General features: G+C 39.6%; 1 protein-coding gene across 1 annotated transcript in view; it reads right to left on the bottom strand.

The window, feature by feature from the left end:
* DNAH11 (dynein axonemal heavy chain 11) overlaps positions 1-12,776 on the bottom strand; it is a 353,936-nt gene that overhangs the window by 194,632 nt on the left and 146,528 nt on the right. Inside the window, exons 42-43 of the mRNA XM_061165046.1 lie at positions 12,577-12,725; positions 1,462-1,612 (exon numbers count right to left, since the gene is read on the bottom strand). Of these exons, the coding sequence (XP_061021029.1) occupies positions 1,462-1,612; positions 12,577-12,725 (300 nt within the window). The remainder of the gene's footprint in view (positions 1-1,461; positions 1,613-12,576; positions 12,726-12,776) is intronic.

Genomic DNA, 12,776 nt, shown 5'->3' with positions numbered 1-12,776 from the left:
TCCATGGGGATTCTCCAGGCAAGAACACTGGAGTGGGTTGCCATGCCCTCCTCAACTCAATTACAGTAAAAAAAAAAAAAAAAAAATCTTTAAGCAATTCTCTTGTACACTCATTTTTGTCTCTAATTTTTTTCCTTATAAGCAATCACAGCAAAGAGATGACTTTATGCAATAGCAGCCAGAAAGGAGTTAAGGATAAAGTGCCATTTCTGAATACTACAAAAAGAGGCAGTGAGAGCAAAAATCATATTAATTCCTACTGACCTATTTTCACACTACTATTAAATGAAAAATTTCACACCACAGAGAAACACAAATACACAAGTCAACTTGAGAAAGAACACGATACTTGCTTTTTGCAAGTATTACACCAGAGGAAGTCTAATTAGGCTAACCACATAATTAATTCATTATGAATAAATTCAGACCTGCTTTCAGAAATAAATTATACCTCAGATAATTACTGGTGAAGACCATCGTTTACTTAATTGGTGTGCGAATTACCCAAAAACCTGAACTTTCTCTTCTTACGCTTGTGACTTTCTAATTTAGCTTCAAACAAATTCTGTACCATAGTAACTTCACAGTAACGAAGTACTTCAAAACCAATTTTGCTCCTAAAGAGAAACAAATAAAGGTTTCTAATTGTAAACCTTTCATGAAGTTTTATACTTGTCAAGGCTGGGGGATAGTTTTTCTCACACTGAGATTAAGATCACAACCTTCATTTCTGTGTGCCATGCATTATTTTCATTTGCTGTCATGACAATGCATCATACATACTCTTCACTCTTACCAGCTGTCTGACAATATGGATCAGGAAAAAAACCTATCCCTGAAATATTATGAACCCTTCATCTAGATTGACCTGACTTGAGGACTATTCTTGGGAGTGGGGAGTAAAGGAAGGGAGGAAGGAATGGGAGGTCTGTCAGGCCAGGTAGGGTAGGGGTTGGTTGTCCAGGTGATGTTCAGTAGCTTTCTCTTACTCACTGGTCAACATCTTTAATTGCATGAATTTACGGTCTTCAGAAAATACACTGAGCACCTTCTTTGGGCCAGTTGCTTAGGAAACAGAAAAATAAATGAAGCTGTTACAACCCTGCTCTTATTTCATGCAAATATATTTGGGAAAAACACAATGATTCAATAATATATTTGGTGACTACTATGTGCTTGGCATTATGGAAATCGCTGGAGATATACCAGTGATAAAAGGTGGCTCCAGACCTCTAGTTCACAGTCTAGTGAGAGAAACAGACCGCAAACCCAAATGGTCAAGGCACGTGACAGGCATGTGATAGAGGGTTGCCAAAAGCACCGGGGAACATGGGGGCTGGGAGTGTGTGGAGCAATCTAATCCTTCCAGAAACCACTCCATGATTTTCAACAAGCAAGAACTTCTATTTTTATCAAATCAAATCAGGACTAGTGTGTGAAATAGAGTGACCCAAGACAAACCTGCACCAGGCTGCTCTCTGGAATTGAAGTGATAGTTTTAAAGCTTGTTCTCAGCTTATCCAAGCATGCAGGAACGTATTTATCAAAAAGAATCGTTAAATTGGCCTTTTCTGACTGATGCCGCCTTCTGTCTATCCAACTGGCCACATACCTGAAAAAGAACACAGAAAGGCTTTATTTGAGCACCAGGCTTGAACAGCAGAAATTCACGTACTCAAAAGCTTCCCCCTTCAACACAGCTTGGTCCAACACTTCAGGGACACGTTGAGTGGGTTCATTCTATTTCTCAAATGGCAAATATTTTAAAATGACCCTTTATACACTTGTTTTAATGGCCATTTTACCCAAATGAAAAGAATGTAAAAGAAACTACTAACAGCACTTAGAAACCCAACATAATAGAGGATAAGTAGGCCATTACCGAGCATTTATAAGGAAGTAGAGTTTGTCATTTCCTAGAGCACTGAAACTATTTTCAGAGGGTAGGCTTTATTTATGAAGACAGCTTGGGGTTTTTCTTGATTAAAATTGGAGTCAATTTTTTTAGTAATGAAAAATCAGTTACAAGTAAAAAGGCAAAAATTTCATAGGGACTATTTCCAAGTCCCTCCTTGTTCACTGGATTGAACGTAACTCTAACCTGATAGCTGATAATGTGGTTCCTACGTGTGTGTGCTCAGTTGCGTCCAATCGTCTGTGGCTCCATGGACTGTAGCCCGCCAGGCTCCTCTGCCCACAGAATTTTCCAGGCAAGAATAATGGAGTGGGGTGCCATTTCCTACTCCAGGGGATCTTCCTGACCCAGAGATCAAACCCTCGTCTCCTGCTTGGCAGACAGATTCTTTGTCAAGAGCATCACCTGGGAAGCCAGTAAGTGGCTCTAAAATGGTATCTCACCCTTGGGTACAGGTGCATAAATCTGAAGCTTATAAAATGTTACCACTTACATTCATCTTTCTAACATATTAATAAAATAATGTTTGCCAATAAAATGAAACATGACTTAGTTGTACCCACAGCAGTCTCTGGAAAGAAACTGTATGATATGACATGAAAAATAATTGCTCAAAGAGTTCTCATCAAATAAGAAACAGTGATTACAAATCCATGTAGCTGCCACCAGAGACAGTGCAACCAGATCAATGACAGCTATACCTTGCTTTAAGCAAATCAGATTGCATATTTTTAATATCAAAAGAAATTAAGGCAAGATGATTATCTCAGCAAAGAGATAAGATTATCCCTCTGATAATCGTAAGGCTTCATGATGGAGTTGTATTAAATATTTAAAACTATCTACACACTACTGCTAGATTTATGAACTATCAACTACTGTAACTTTTTCAGGTCAAAAAGGAATGATTTTCAGCTGAAGTTCAGTTGCATGATGGTGACTGAAAGGTCACTTCTGGTGCTCCCTGAGTTGCATCCAGTGGGTGCCACAGAACAATGGAATAATGGAGTACGGTTGCTAGGAACTCAGAATGAAGGCCACACCTACCCCTTAGCTACTGTTTTTATTCTACACAAGCTGGCAGAACTTAAGTTTCAGTATCCAGAGCTTTTTTTGGTAGGGTAGGTGGCGGGGGGTGGGAGATTATTTGGGGAGATGGAGCTCTAAGTCAGACTGCCTGGATCTTTATCCTTTAACTCTGTTTCCTTGGGCAGGTCAGTTAATGTCTCTGTGCCTCTAATTTCTTAACTGGCAATGGAGATGATGATGACATGCTTTTCCTAAGGTTGCTCTGAGGAGCAAATGAGTTCTCATGTATTAAGTGCTTATATTAATAACTGACATATAACAAATTTCCAATCAATGCTACTCATTAGCACAGAGTTGGTGGAATTGGGAGAACTGGGTTCAGATCCTGGCTTTGCCTCTCTGCGCATCTCCTAAAGGCAGTAGTGTCCTGCAGGGCAGGCAGTGCTCTGTTGGGCTTAAGAAATTCTACGCCAACTCCCCACCTGTGTCTTTGGTCTCTGTCGGGACAGAAGGCTGTGCAGGGCTAACCAGGAGCTGCAGCCTCAAGAAAGCCACAGAAGGGGAAGTGGGCTTTGCACTTAGGTAACAGCTACTTCACTGACCCCCACTGGCAGTAGCCAAAGTCTCAAAGGGACAGCCCACCAGGCCCAAGAGTAAATGATGCTGTTGTACAAAGTATGTCCACAAAAAAGAAAGTGAATTCAATCAAACCAGGAGATGTGGTAAGAGTTGAAACTGATTGGAGGGAAACAAACAAAAAAGGAAACAAAATGACCTCTGCCAGCAGTCAACCACACCATGTAGCACTGGAAGTTAAGGAAAAAAGCGCTTATATTGTTAAATATGGACAGTTGAAAACACTATGTATAAATTACTGCAAAATTTAGCAAACATTAAAAAGTAGCAAATTATCTTCAGCAATGGAAAAATTGAAGCTATAGGTCTGTGTTATTGGCAATTCCTTCCACCTCATTTCATGCAAAATTTTCTCATGATTTTTAAAAGACGCTCTAGATTTGAACATAGACAAATGAAACACACTGCTACCATACAACATACACGTAAAAACATCATATATTTATTCCTTACCTACATATGAGTTCACCCACATCACTGCCCCTGCCTCAGGAAATAGTTGCCTTAATGCAACAGATGATTTAATGCATCACCTTAACGCTAATGTCTAGGTCACTAACAGAGAATCTTTGGCTCAGTGGTGCTTGCAAATCTGTTCCAAATAGGCAGCTGTGTTGCACCTCCTCCTTCTCCAGAAGCCTTATAGGTACATCACTTTTATAGGAACATCACAGGAAGTCTACAGCCCTGTAGTTGAGAAACTATAAGGGCAGCGAAAGTTTTCAGGCTTTTGAAGACATTATTTATTTATTACTCTAAGTCTGGCACTGGGATCCCATCATACAGCACAACAGGAATTCAGGGCTCTCTATAGTTTGCCCCTCATGGCAAGATTTTGCTTTTCTATCATTCACGGTGGCCTAGAAAATAGCAGAAGTTGAAAAGGACCTACAGGTCAACAGTGTACATTGATGACTACTGAATCTGTATGTTTACACATACAAATAGAGTCCAAAGATGAAAGGATGGGATTGTAGGGACAGAAGACAATAAGCTCATCCAATGTAGGTGAGTGAATGAGTGAGACAAAGGTAGAATGATATTTTCAACTAAATTATTAGAGAAATGCAAATCAAAAGTACAGCAAGGTACCACCTCACACCAGTCAGAATGGCCATCATTAAAAAGTCTACAAGCAAATGTTGGCAAGGATATGAAGAAAAGGGAACCCTTCTACATCATTGGTGGGAATGCAAATGGGTTCAACCGCCATGGAAAATAATAAGGAGGTTCCTCAAAAGCACTAAAAATAGAATTGCCATACGATCCATCAATCCCACTCCTGGGCATATATCAGGAAAAAACTAAATTTTGAAACACACACACACACACACACACACACACACACACCCCTATGTTCACAACAGCACGATTCACAATAGACAAGAAATGGAAACAACCTAAAAGGTCATCCACAGATGAATGGATAAAGAAGATATAGTGTGTGAATACACACACACACACACACACACACACACAATGAACAGTACTTAACTGTTAAAAAAAAAAAAAGAAAGAAAGAATGCCATTTGTGGCAACATGGATGGACCTTAGAGATTATGATACTAAGTGAAGTAAATCAAAAAGATAAAGACAAATACCATATGATATCACCTACACGTGGAATCCAAAATGGGACATCAGTGAACTTATCTGTGAAACAGAAATAGACTCACAGACACAGAGAACGGGCTGGTTGCCAAGGTGGAAAGAGGGTGGGAGGGATGCTTGGGGTTGGGAGATGCAAACTATTATATATATGTCTGTGTGTAACTGAAACTCTACACCTGAAACTAAGACAACACTATAAATCAACTCTACTTCAATAAAATCAAGTTTTTAAAAGAAACATTTTCAACTAAAGTAATAGAGGGAAAAGTATGATCTGAAGTTGTGGCTCCCAAAAGTTATCTTCCAGGAATCAGACAAAATTTCAGAAATATTCCTGCCTTTTCCTATCATTATGTACAAGCTATGCAATACATAATTTGGTAGATCTCATTTTCAGTTATGCTCACTTTAAATAATTATAAATGAATTTAAGTATTCTCTATTTTTCTGTGCACTTTATTCCTTTCTATTAGAAGAAATTCTCATTGATGATAATTTTCAGAAATTTACTTCTAATTTCTCTCAAGATCTCAACAGATGTAGGACTCTTTCAGTAAACTTACTTAGAACTCAGAATTAAAATAGTATTTGATTTCTCTAGTCACTTACTGAAATGATTTTAAGGATGTTGTTTGACTTCTTATCTGTAAAATGTGGACATAACATTATGCATTTAAATAGCTCAGAGAATTTTCACAAAAAATGTTCTTAGTAGATTAAGTAACAAGAGCATTCTATTCATTCCTTAGTTGGAACATAGTATTTCATAATCTCCTCTATCCAAAATATCTTATCAGTTTCCTCATATGAATTAAGAAAATATATTTCCTAACTCTGGACACTAAAGGTTCTAGAAGCAATGACATACCAGTGGCAATGAGCACTCTAGCATCTTATCTTGGATTCTAAATACTACTCCTTAGACAAAAAGCAGTCACTCCCAGCTCCTTAGAGAAATGGCTGAATGGAGTGTAGGGGAAGGAAAGTTTGAGATAAGCCAGAAGCATCTGGCTCAGCTAGAAAGCAAATACAGAAGAACATGAAAGGCGCTCCTGCTGGCAAAGTTTAGGACAAATTGAGCATGCAGAAGAATACTGTTGGCAATGATTCATAATCCACTGAACTAAGAGAAAAAAAGAACCCATGAACAGAAAATGACACTCCTCAAAAAGAAAAAGGAAGGGGGAAGAGAAGAAAGAGAGAGAGAGAGAGAGAGAGGAAGTAAGGAAAGAGAGTAGAAGGGAAGAATAGAAATAGTTGTTTTTTTTTTTTTTTTTTTTTTTTACTAGAAAAATGTCACTTAATATTAATACATAGAGACAGAGAGGTAGGCCCACTTTGCAACCACTTTGCAAATATCATTCTTTGAAATATCTGGCTTCTTCTCTTCAAAACTCTAAATGTCATGAAAGAAAAAGGTGGATAGATAGTCTAGATTAAAGGAGAAGACAGAGATAACTAAGTGCAATGTATGGTCCTTGTTTTGATGTTGGATTTAAAAAAAAAAGCCACAGAGGAAATTCCCAGAGTAGCTGGGAAATTCTGAAAAATCACTGTTTTGATAATATTATAACAAAGATAAATTTCTTAGGTATGTTTATCAGAATTATGTTCATGTAGGAAACACTCTAGTTCTTAGGAATGAATTGCCAACGTCTCCAACTCATTTTCAAATAATTCAGCAAAAATAAAAGTAGACAATTTATGTCTCTCTCTGCCTTTGAGAAGGAATGTATGTATAGCCAAAGAGAAAGTAAATTGGGTAAAACTGTAAGAATTGATAACTGTAGGAAAAGACTGCTTGGTTATACAATGTACTACCTACCACCTTTTTAACTTTTTTGTATTTTTTAACACTTTCAAATTAAAAAGTTGGGGGGAAACTGAGATCTTAGATACTGGTTTTGGAAATTACATTAATGATTATATTGATCTCAGAGATAATTAGGGATTAAATGAGTTAATACATGTAAAGCTATCACATTTTTAACATTATGACATTAAAGTAAGGTAACAAAGTATCTAATAACATGGTGTAAAAAAATACCCCTCCCAATTGAAATACCCCTCCCACTTTTTCATAGTACACTGAAACTTTCTGGTAGTGGGAGGTAAAAATGTAAAAATATCCTGTACAGAAGATGCCCATTATTATGGATAATGACCTGGATGGACCCTTTAGTCACACATATGAAAATGAAAATCTACCCATTGATCTTAATTAGAACCAAACCTTCATAAAAACAAAATCCAATGGTAAAGAGGAGTTTAACTTTCTCAAAGAATGCAAATCAGGTGACTTCTGCCATCCTATGATCTCTGACTTACTAGATAAAAGTCCTTCTTTAATTGGGGACTTCGACAGCCTCTGTTAGCACAAACTCCTTATGTTTATTAGAGACCTTGGGAACTGTGAGACCTACTACTGAAATCAGACCACACCAGTGGGGGTGAGGGGTCTCAGGAATGAAGTGGGGTACCAGGACTACCTCTGCTGTCTGCATGGGAAGGTCAAGGGACACTGGAGAGTCTCCTTCATCTAGCCCCCAATCAAGAGAAATGTCCTAGGAGCCAGTCAAAATCCTAGCTGGAGAAAGCAGCTGTTAGTCCAAGAAGAACTCTCCATCTTAGACTTTAAAAATCAGTCCTTCCCCTAGCTTCACAGAAACCTGAGTGTGGCTCTACTTGACTGTTGAGTTAGAGGATGAGACTTTCATCAAACAAATCAGTACACAGAAAAGTAGCCAGGAGAAGTACATGAGTCAGGAGTCTGGCAGGGAACAGAAGTCATCCTTGAATAAGGATAATAGAGAAGGATCAATAAAAGGACTACTGGGAAAGGTACAGGGCTACCAGAACCTGGAAGTAAAGAACCTCATGGAGAGAGTTAAGAGGAGCTTCTCAGGTGGTTCAGGGTGTAAAGAATCTTCCTGCAATGCAGGAGACACTGGTTCCATCCCTGGGTTGGGAAGACCCCCTGCAGGAAGGCATGGCAACCCACTCTAATATTCTTGCCTGGAGGATTCCATGGACAGAGGGGCCTGGTGGGCTACAGTCTATAGGGTCACAAAGAGTCGGACACGACTGAACATGCACACACGCTGATGAAGGACAGCCATCCTGTTGTAGTCCTACGGGGAGGGAGCCAGAGGAATGAAGAGACCTCACTCTCCTTTCTCCCCCTCATTTCCTGTCGGCGCTCCCCATTGGCCAAACCAACCAGAAACCAGAGGGCAAGGAACGTATTGATGTGGTCCACACAGGACAGCCACTGGCACAGAGCAGGGTGGAGGGGGAAAGAGAAGATAACCAACACAGGAAGCATACCCTCACCAGCACTGTTCACGTGCAGCACAGACGGGAATATGAAAGAAGGTGACTAGGGGCCACCAGGATAAATGATGATAGGTGTACACATCCGAAAAGTAAGCAATGGGCACAATAGGCCTGTTCTAAACCAAAGCATCGCTGCTGTTCACATATGCATATTATACACACACACACACACATGCTCACTAAATGATATACTTACACCTAAGTGCTCCACATGAGCTTTTATTATTTATTCACTTAGTCAACAAATGTATGTCTTTACATGTGCAAGGCATGAACAAGGTAATGTTCAACTAAAAAAGACAAATGCATAAAGGTGCTACTTTAGATGAGCCTAATTAGCACTAAATTTAATCAGTAATATTTTCTTCAAATAGTCAAATACAATTTTAGCTTTTTTTTGACACCTAAGAACCTAAGATTAATAGTTCAGTTCACTTGCTCAGTCATATCTGACGCTTTGTGATGCCATGGACTGTAGCACGCTGGGCCTCCCTGTCCATCACCAACTCCCAAAGCTTGCTCAAACTCATGTCCATAAAGTCAGTGATGTCATCCAACCATCTCATCCTCTGTCATCCCCTTCTCCTCCTGCCTTCAATCTTTCCCAGTATCAGGGTCTTTTCTATAGAGCTGCTGAGCAAATGACCCACAAACTGCAGAACAACTATACCAAAGAAATTCTCGCATTGTTAAGAAAGTTCTTGGACCAACAACAGATTTCCCAACCTGGGGATCCAGCAAAGGGGACAGAGAATCCTCAGGGAATTTGACTTTGGAGGCCAATGGGATTGGATTACAGAACTTCCACAGGCCTAGGGAAACAGGCTTTTGGAGGGTAGAAACAAAACCTTGTGCACGCCAGGAGAAAGGACTAGTGTCCCCACAACAGACTGAGTCAGACTTGCCTGTGAGTGTTCAGGAGTTTCTGGTGGAGGTGTGGGTCAACAGTTTGGCCTCAGGCCAAACAACACAGAGGGAACACAGCCCCGCCCATCAACAGAAAATTGGATTAAAGATTTACTGAGCATGGCCCAAACACTCTCTTCCAACAACACAAGAAAAGACTCTACACATGGACATCACCAGAAGGTCAACACTGAAATCAGATTGATTATATTCTTTGCAGCCAAAGATGGAGAAGCTCTGTACAGTTAGCAAAAACAAGACTGGGAGCTGACTGTGGCTCAGATCATGAACTCCTTATTGCCAAATTCAGACTTAAATTGAAGAAAGTAGAGAAAACCACTAGACCATTCAGATATGACCTAAATCAAATTCCTTACAATTATACAGTGGAAGTGAGAAATAGATTTAGGGGATTAGATCTGATAGACAGAGTGCCTGATGAACTATGGATGGAGGTTCATGATATTGTACAGGAGACAGGGATCAAGATCATCCCCAGGAAAAACAAATGCAGAAAAGCAAAATGGCTGTCTGAGGAGGCCTTACAAATAGCTGAGAAAAGAAGACAAGCAAAAAGCAAAGGAGAAAAGGAAAGCTATACCCATATGAATCCAGAGTTCCAAAGAATAGCAAGGAGAGATAAGAAAGCCTTCCTCAGTGATAAATGCAAAGAAATAGAGGAAAACAATAGAATGAGAAAGACTAGAGATCTCTTCAAGAAAATCAGAGATACAAAGGATAATTTCATGCAAAGATGGGCTCAATAAAGGACAGAAATGGTATGGACCTAACAGAAGCAGAAGATATTAAGAAGAGGTGGCAAGAATACACAGAAGAACTGTACAAAAAGATCTTCACAACCCAGATAATTATGATGGTGTGATCACTCACCTAGAGCCAGACATCCTGGAATGTGAAGTCAAGTGGGCCTTAGGAAGCATCACTACGAACAAAGCTTGTGGAGATGATGGATTCCAGTTGAGCTATTTCAAATCCTAAAAGATGATGCTGTGAAAGTGCTGCACTTGATATGTCAGCAAATTTGGAAAATACAGCAGTGGCCATAGGACTGGAAAAGGTCCGTTTTCATTCCAATCCCTAAGAAAGGCAATGCCAAAGAATGCTCCAACTACTGCACAATTGCACTCATCTCACACACTAGTACAGTAAATTCTCCCAAGTCAGGCTTCAACAATATGTGAACTGTGAATTTCCGGATGTTCAAGCTGGATTTAGAAAAGGCAGAGGAACGAGAGATCAAATTGCCAACATCCGCTGGATCATCGAAAAAGCAAGAGAGTTCCAGAAAAACATCTATTTCTGCTTTATTGACTGCCAAAGCCTCTGACTGTGTGGATCACCATAAACTGTGGAAAAGTCTTCAAAAGATGGAAATACCAGACCACTTGACCTGCCTCCTGAGAAATCTGTATGCAGGTCAGGAAGCAACAGTTAGAACTGGACATGGAACAACAGACTGGTTCTAAATAGGAAAAGGAGTACATCAAGGCTGTATATTGTCACCCTGCTTATTTAACCTATATGCAGAGTACATCATGAGAAATGCTGAGCTGGATTATGCACAAGCTGGAATCAAGATTGCTGTAAGAAATATCAATAACCTGAGATATGCAGACGACACCATCATTATGGCAGAAAGTAAAGAAGAACTAAAGAGCCTCTTGATGAAAGTGAAGAGGAGAGTGAAAAAGCTGGCTTAAAGCTCAACATTCAGCAAACTAAGATCATGGCATTCGGTCCCATCACTTCATGGCAAATAGATGAGAAAACAGTGGGAACAGGGGCTGACTTTATTTTTTGGGGGGCTCCAAAATCACTGCAGATGGTGTCTACTGCCATGAAATTAAGAGACACTTACTCCTTGCAAGGAAAGTTATGACCAACCTAGAGAGCATATTAAAAAGCAGAGACATTACTTTGCCAACAAAGGTCCATATAGTCAAGGCTATGGTTTTTGCAGTAGTCATGTGTGGATGTGAGAGTTGGACTATAAAGAAAGCTGAGTGCCAAAGATTTGATGCTTTTGAACTGTGGTGTTCGAGAAGACTCTTGAGACTCCCTTGGACTGCAAGGAGATCCAATCAGTCCATCCTAAAGGAGATCAGTCCTGAGTGTTCCCTGGAAGGACTGATGTTGAAGCTGAAACTCCAATATTTTGGCCACCTGATGCGAAGAACTGACTCATTTGAAAAGCCCTGATGCTGGGAAAGACTGAAGGTGGGAGGAGAAGGGGACGCCAGAGGATGAGGTGGTTGGATGTTATCACCAACTCAATGGACATGGGTTTGGGTAGACTCCGGGAGTTGGTGATGGACAGGGAGGCCTGGCATGCTGCGGTTCATGGGGTTGCAAAGAGTCAGACACGACTGAGCAACTGAACTGAACTGATATATATTCCATTGGGTATTTATTCCATTCAGCCTTAAAAAGAAATGAAATTCTGGCACCTGCTGTAACACAAACAAACTTTGAAGAATTTTTTTATTTATAAGTTTTATTCTGCAGATTTAGAAATTTGAGAGTTTTTAATAACTGTAAAAGAAATCCAGTCACACCTAATGATTAACAGAATGTAGTGGTGTATAATCTAAACAGAAATCATGCTGATGTGCCATAATAAATTGTCTGTTAGTAAAAAAAAAAAAAAAAATACACTTTAGGGCACAGCATCATATCACAAATTATAGTAGGGATACTTTGCAAGAATTTATTCAGACTAGAGAATTCTGAGTAACTGTGTCTTCTGAATGCAGCAGTTACAAATGTAACAACTCTGTGCATTCTTTTTTCTTAAAAAAAAGACATTTTACTAAGTGAAATAAGCCCATCACAAAAAGACAATTATTATATGATTCAATTTATAAGAAGTACCTAGAGTATTCAAATTCATAGAGATAGATAGTAGAAAGGAGCTGGGGATGCTGGGAGGCGTACTGTTTAGTGACTATGGGGTTTCAGCTTGGGAACATGAAAAAGGTTCTGGAGCCTGATGGTGATGATGGCTGTACTACAACGTGAATGTACTCAATGCCATTGAAACCTATTCTTAAAAACGGTTAAAATGGTAAATTTGACATTATGTACATTTTACCACAATTAAAAAAAAAAAAAGCCATACTCACGGATTCCAGCCTAAATCTTGTGGGTTCACATAGAGAATACCAGCTCTGGAAACAGTAGCTGGGGTTGCCGTCCTCAAGTGATGAATCTCAAAGAGCAGCTTCATAGAGGGAGTCAGAGCTATGCGCTCGTTGCTGGCCAATGTCAGCACCTGGACACGGCAGCACAGCACAAAAGTGGCCGTTTCATCAGGGAGCAAAGG

Source organism: Dama dama, chromosome 18 (assembly GCF_033118175.1).
Source record: "Dama dama isolate Ldn47 chromosome 18, ASM3311817v1, whole genome shotgun sequence".
Taxonomy (NCBI): domain Eukaryota; kingdom Metazoa; phylum Chordata; class Mammalia; order Artiodactyla; family Cervidae; genus Dama; species Dama dama.
This window is presented reverse-complemented; position numbering and strand designations above follow the sequence as displayed.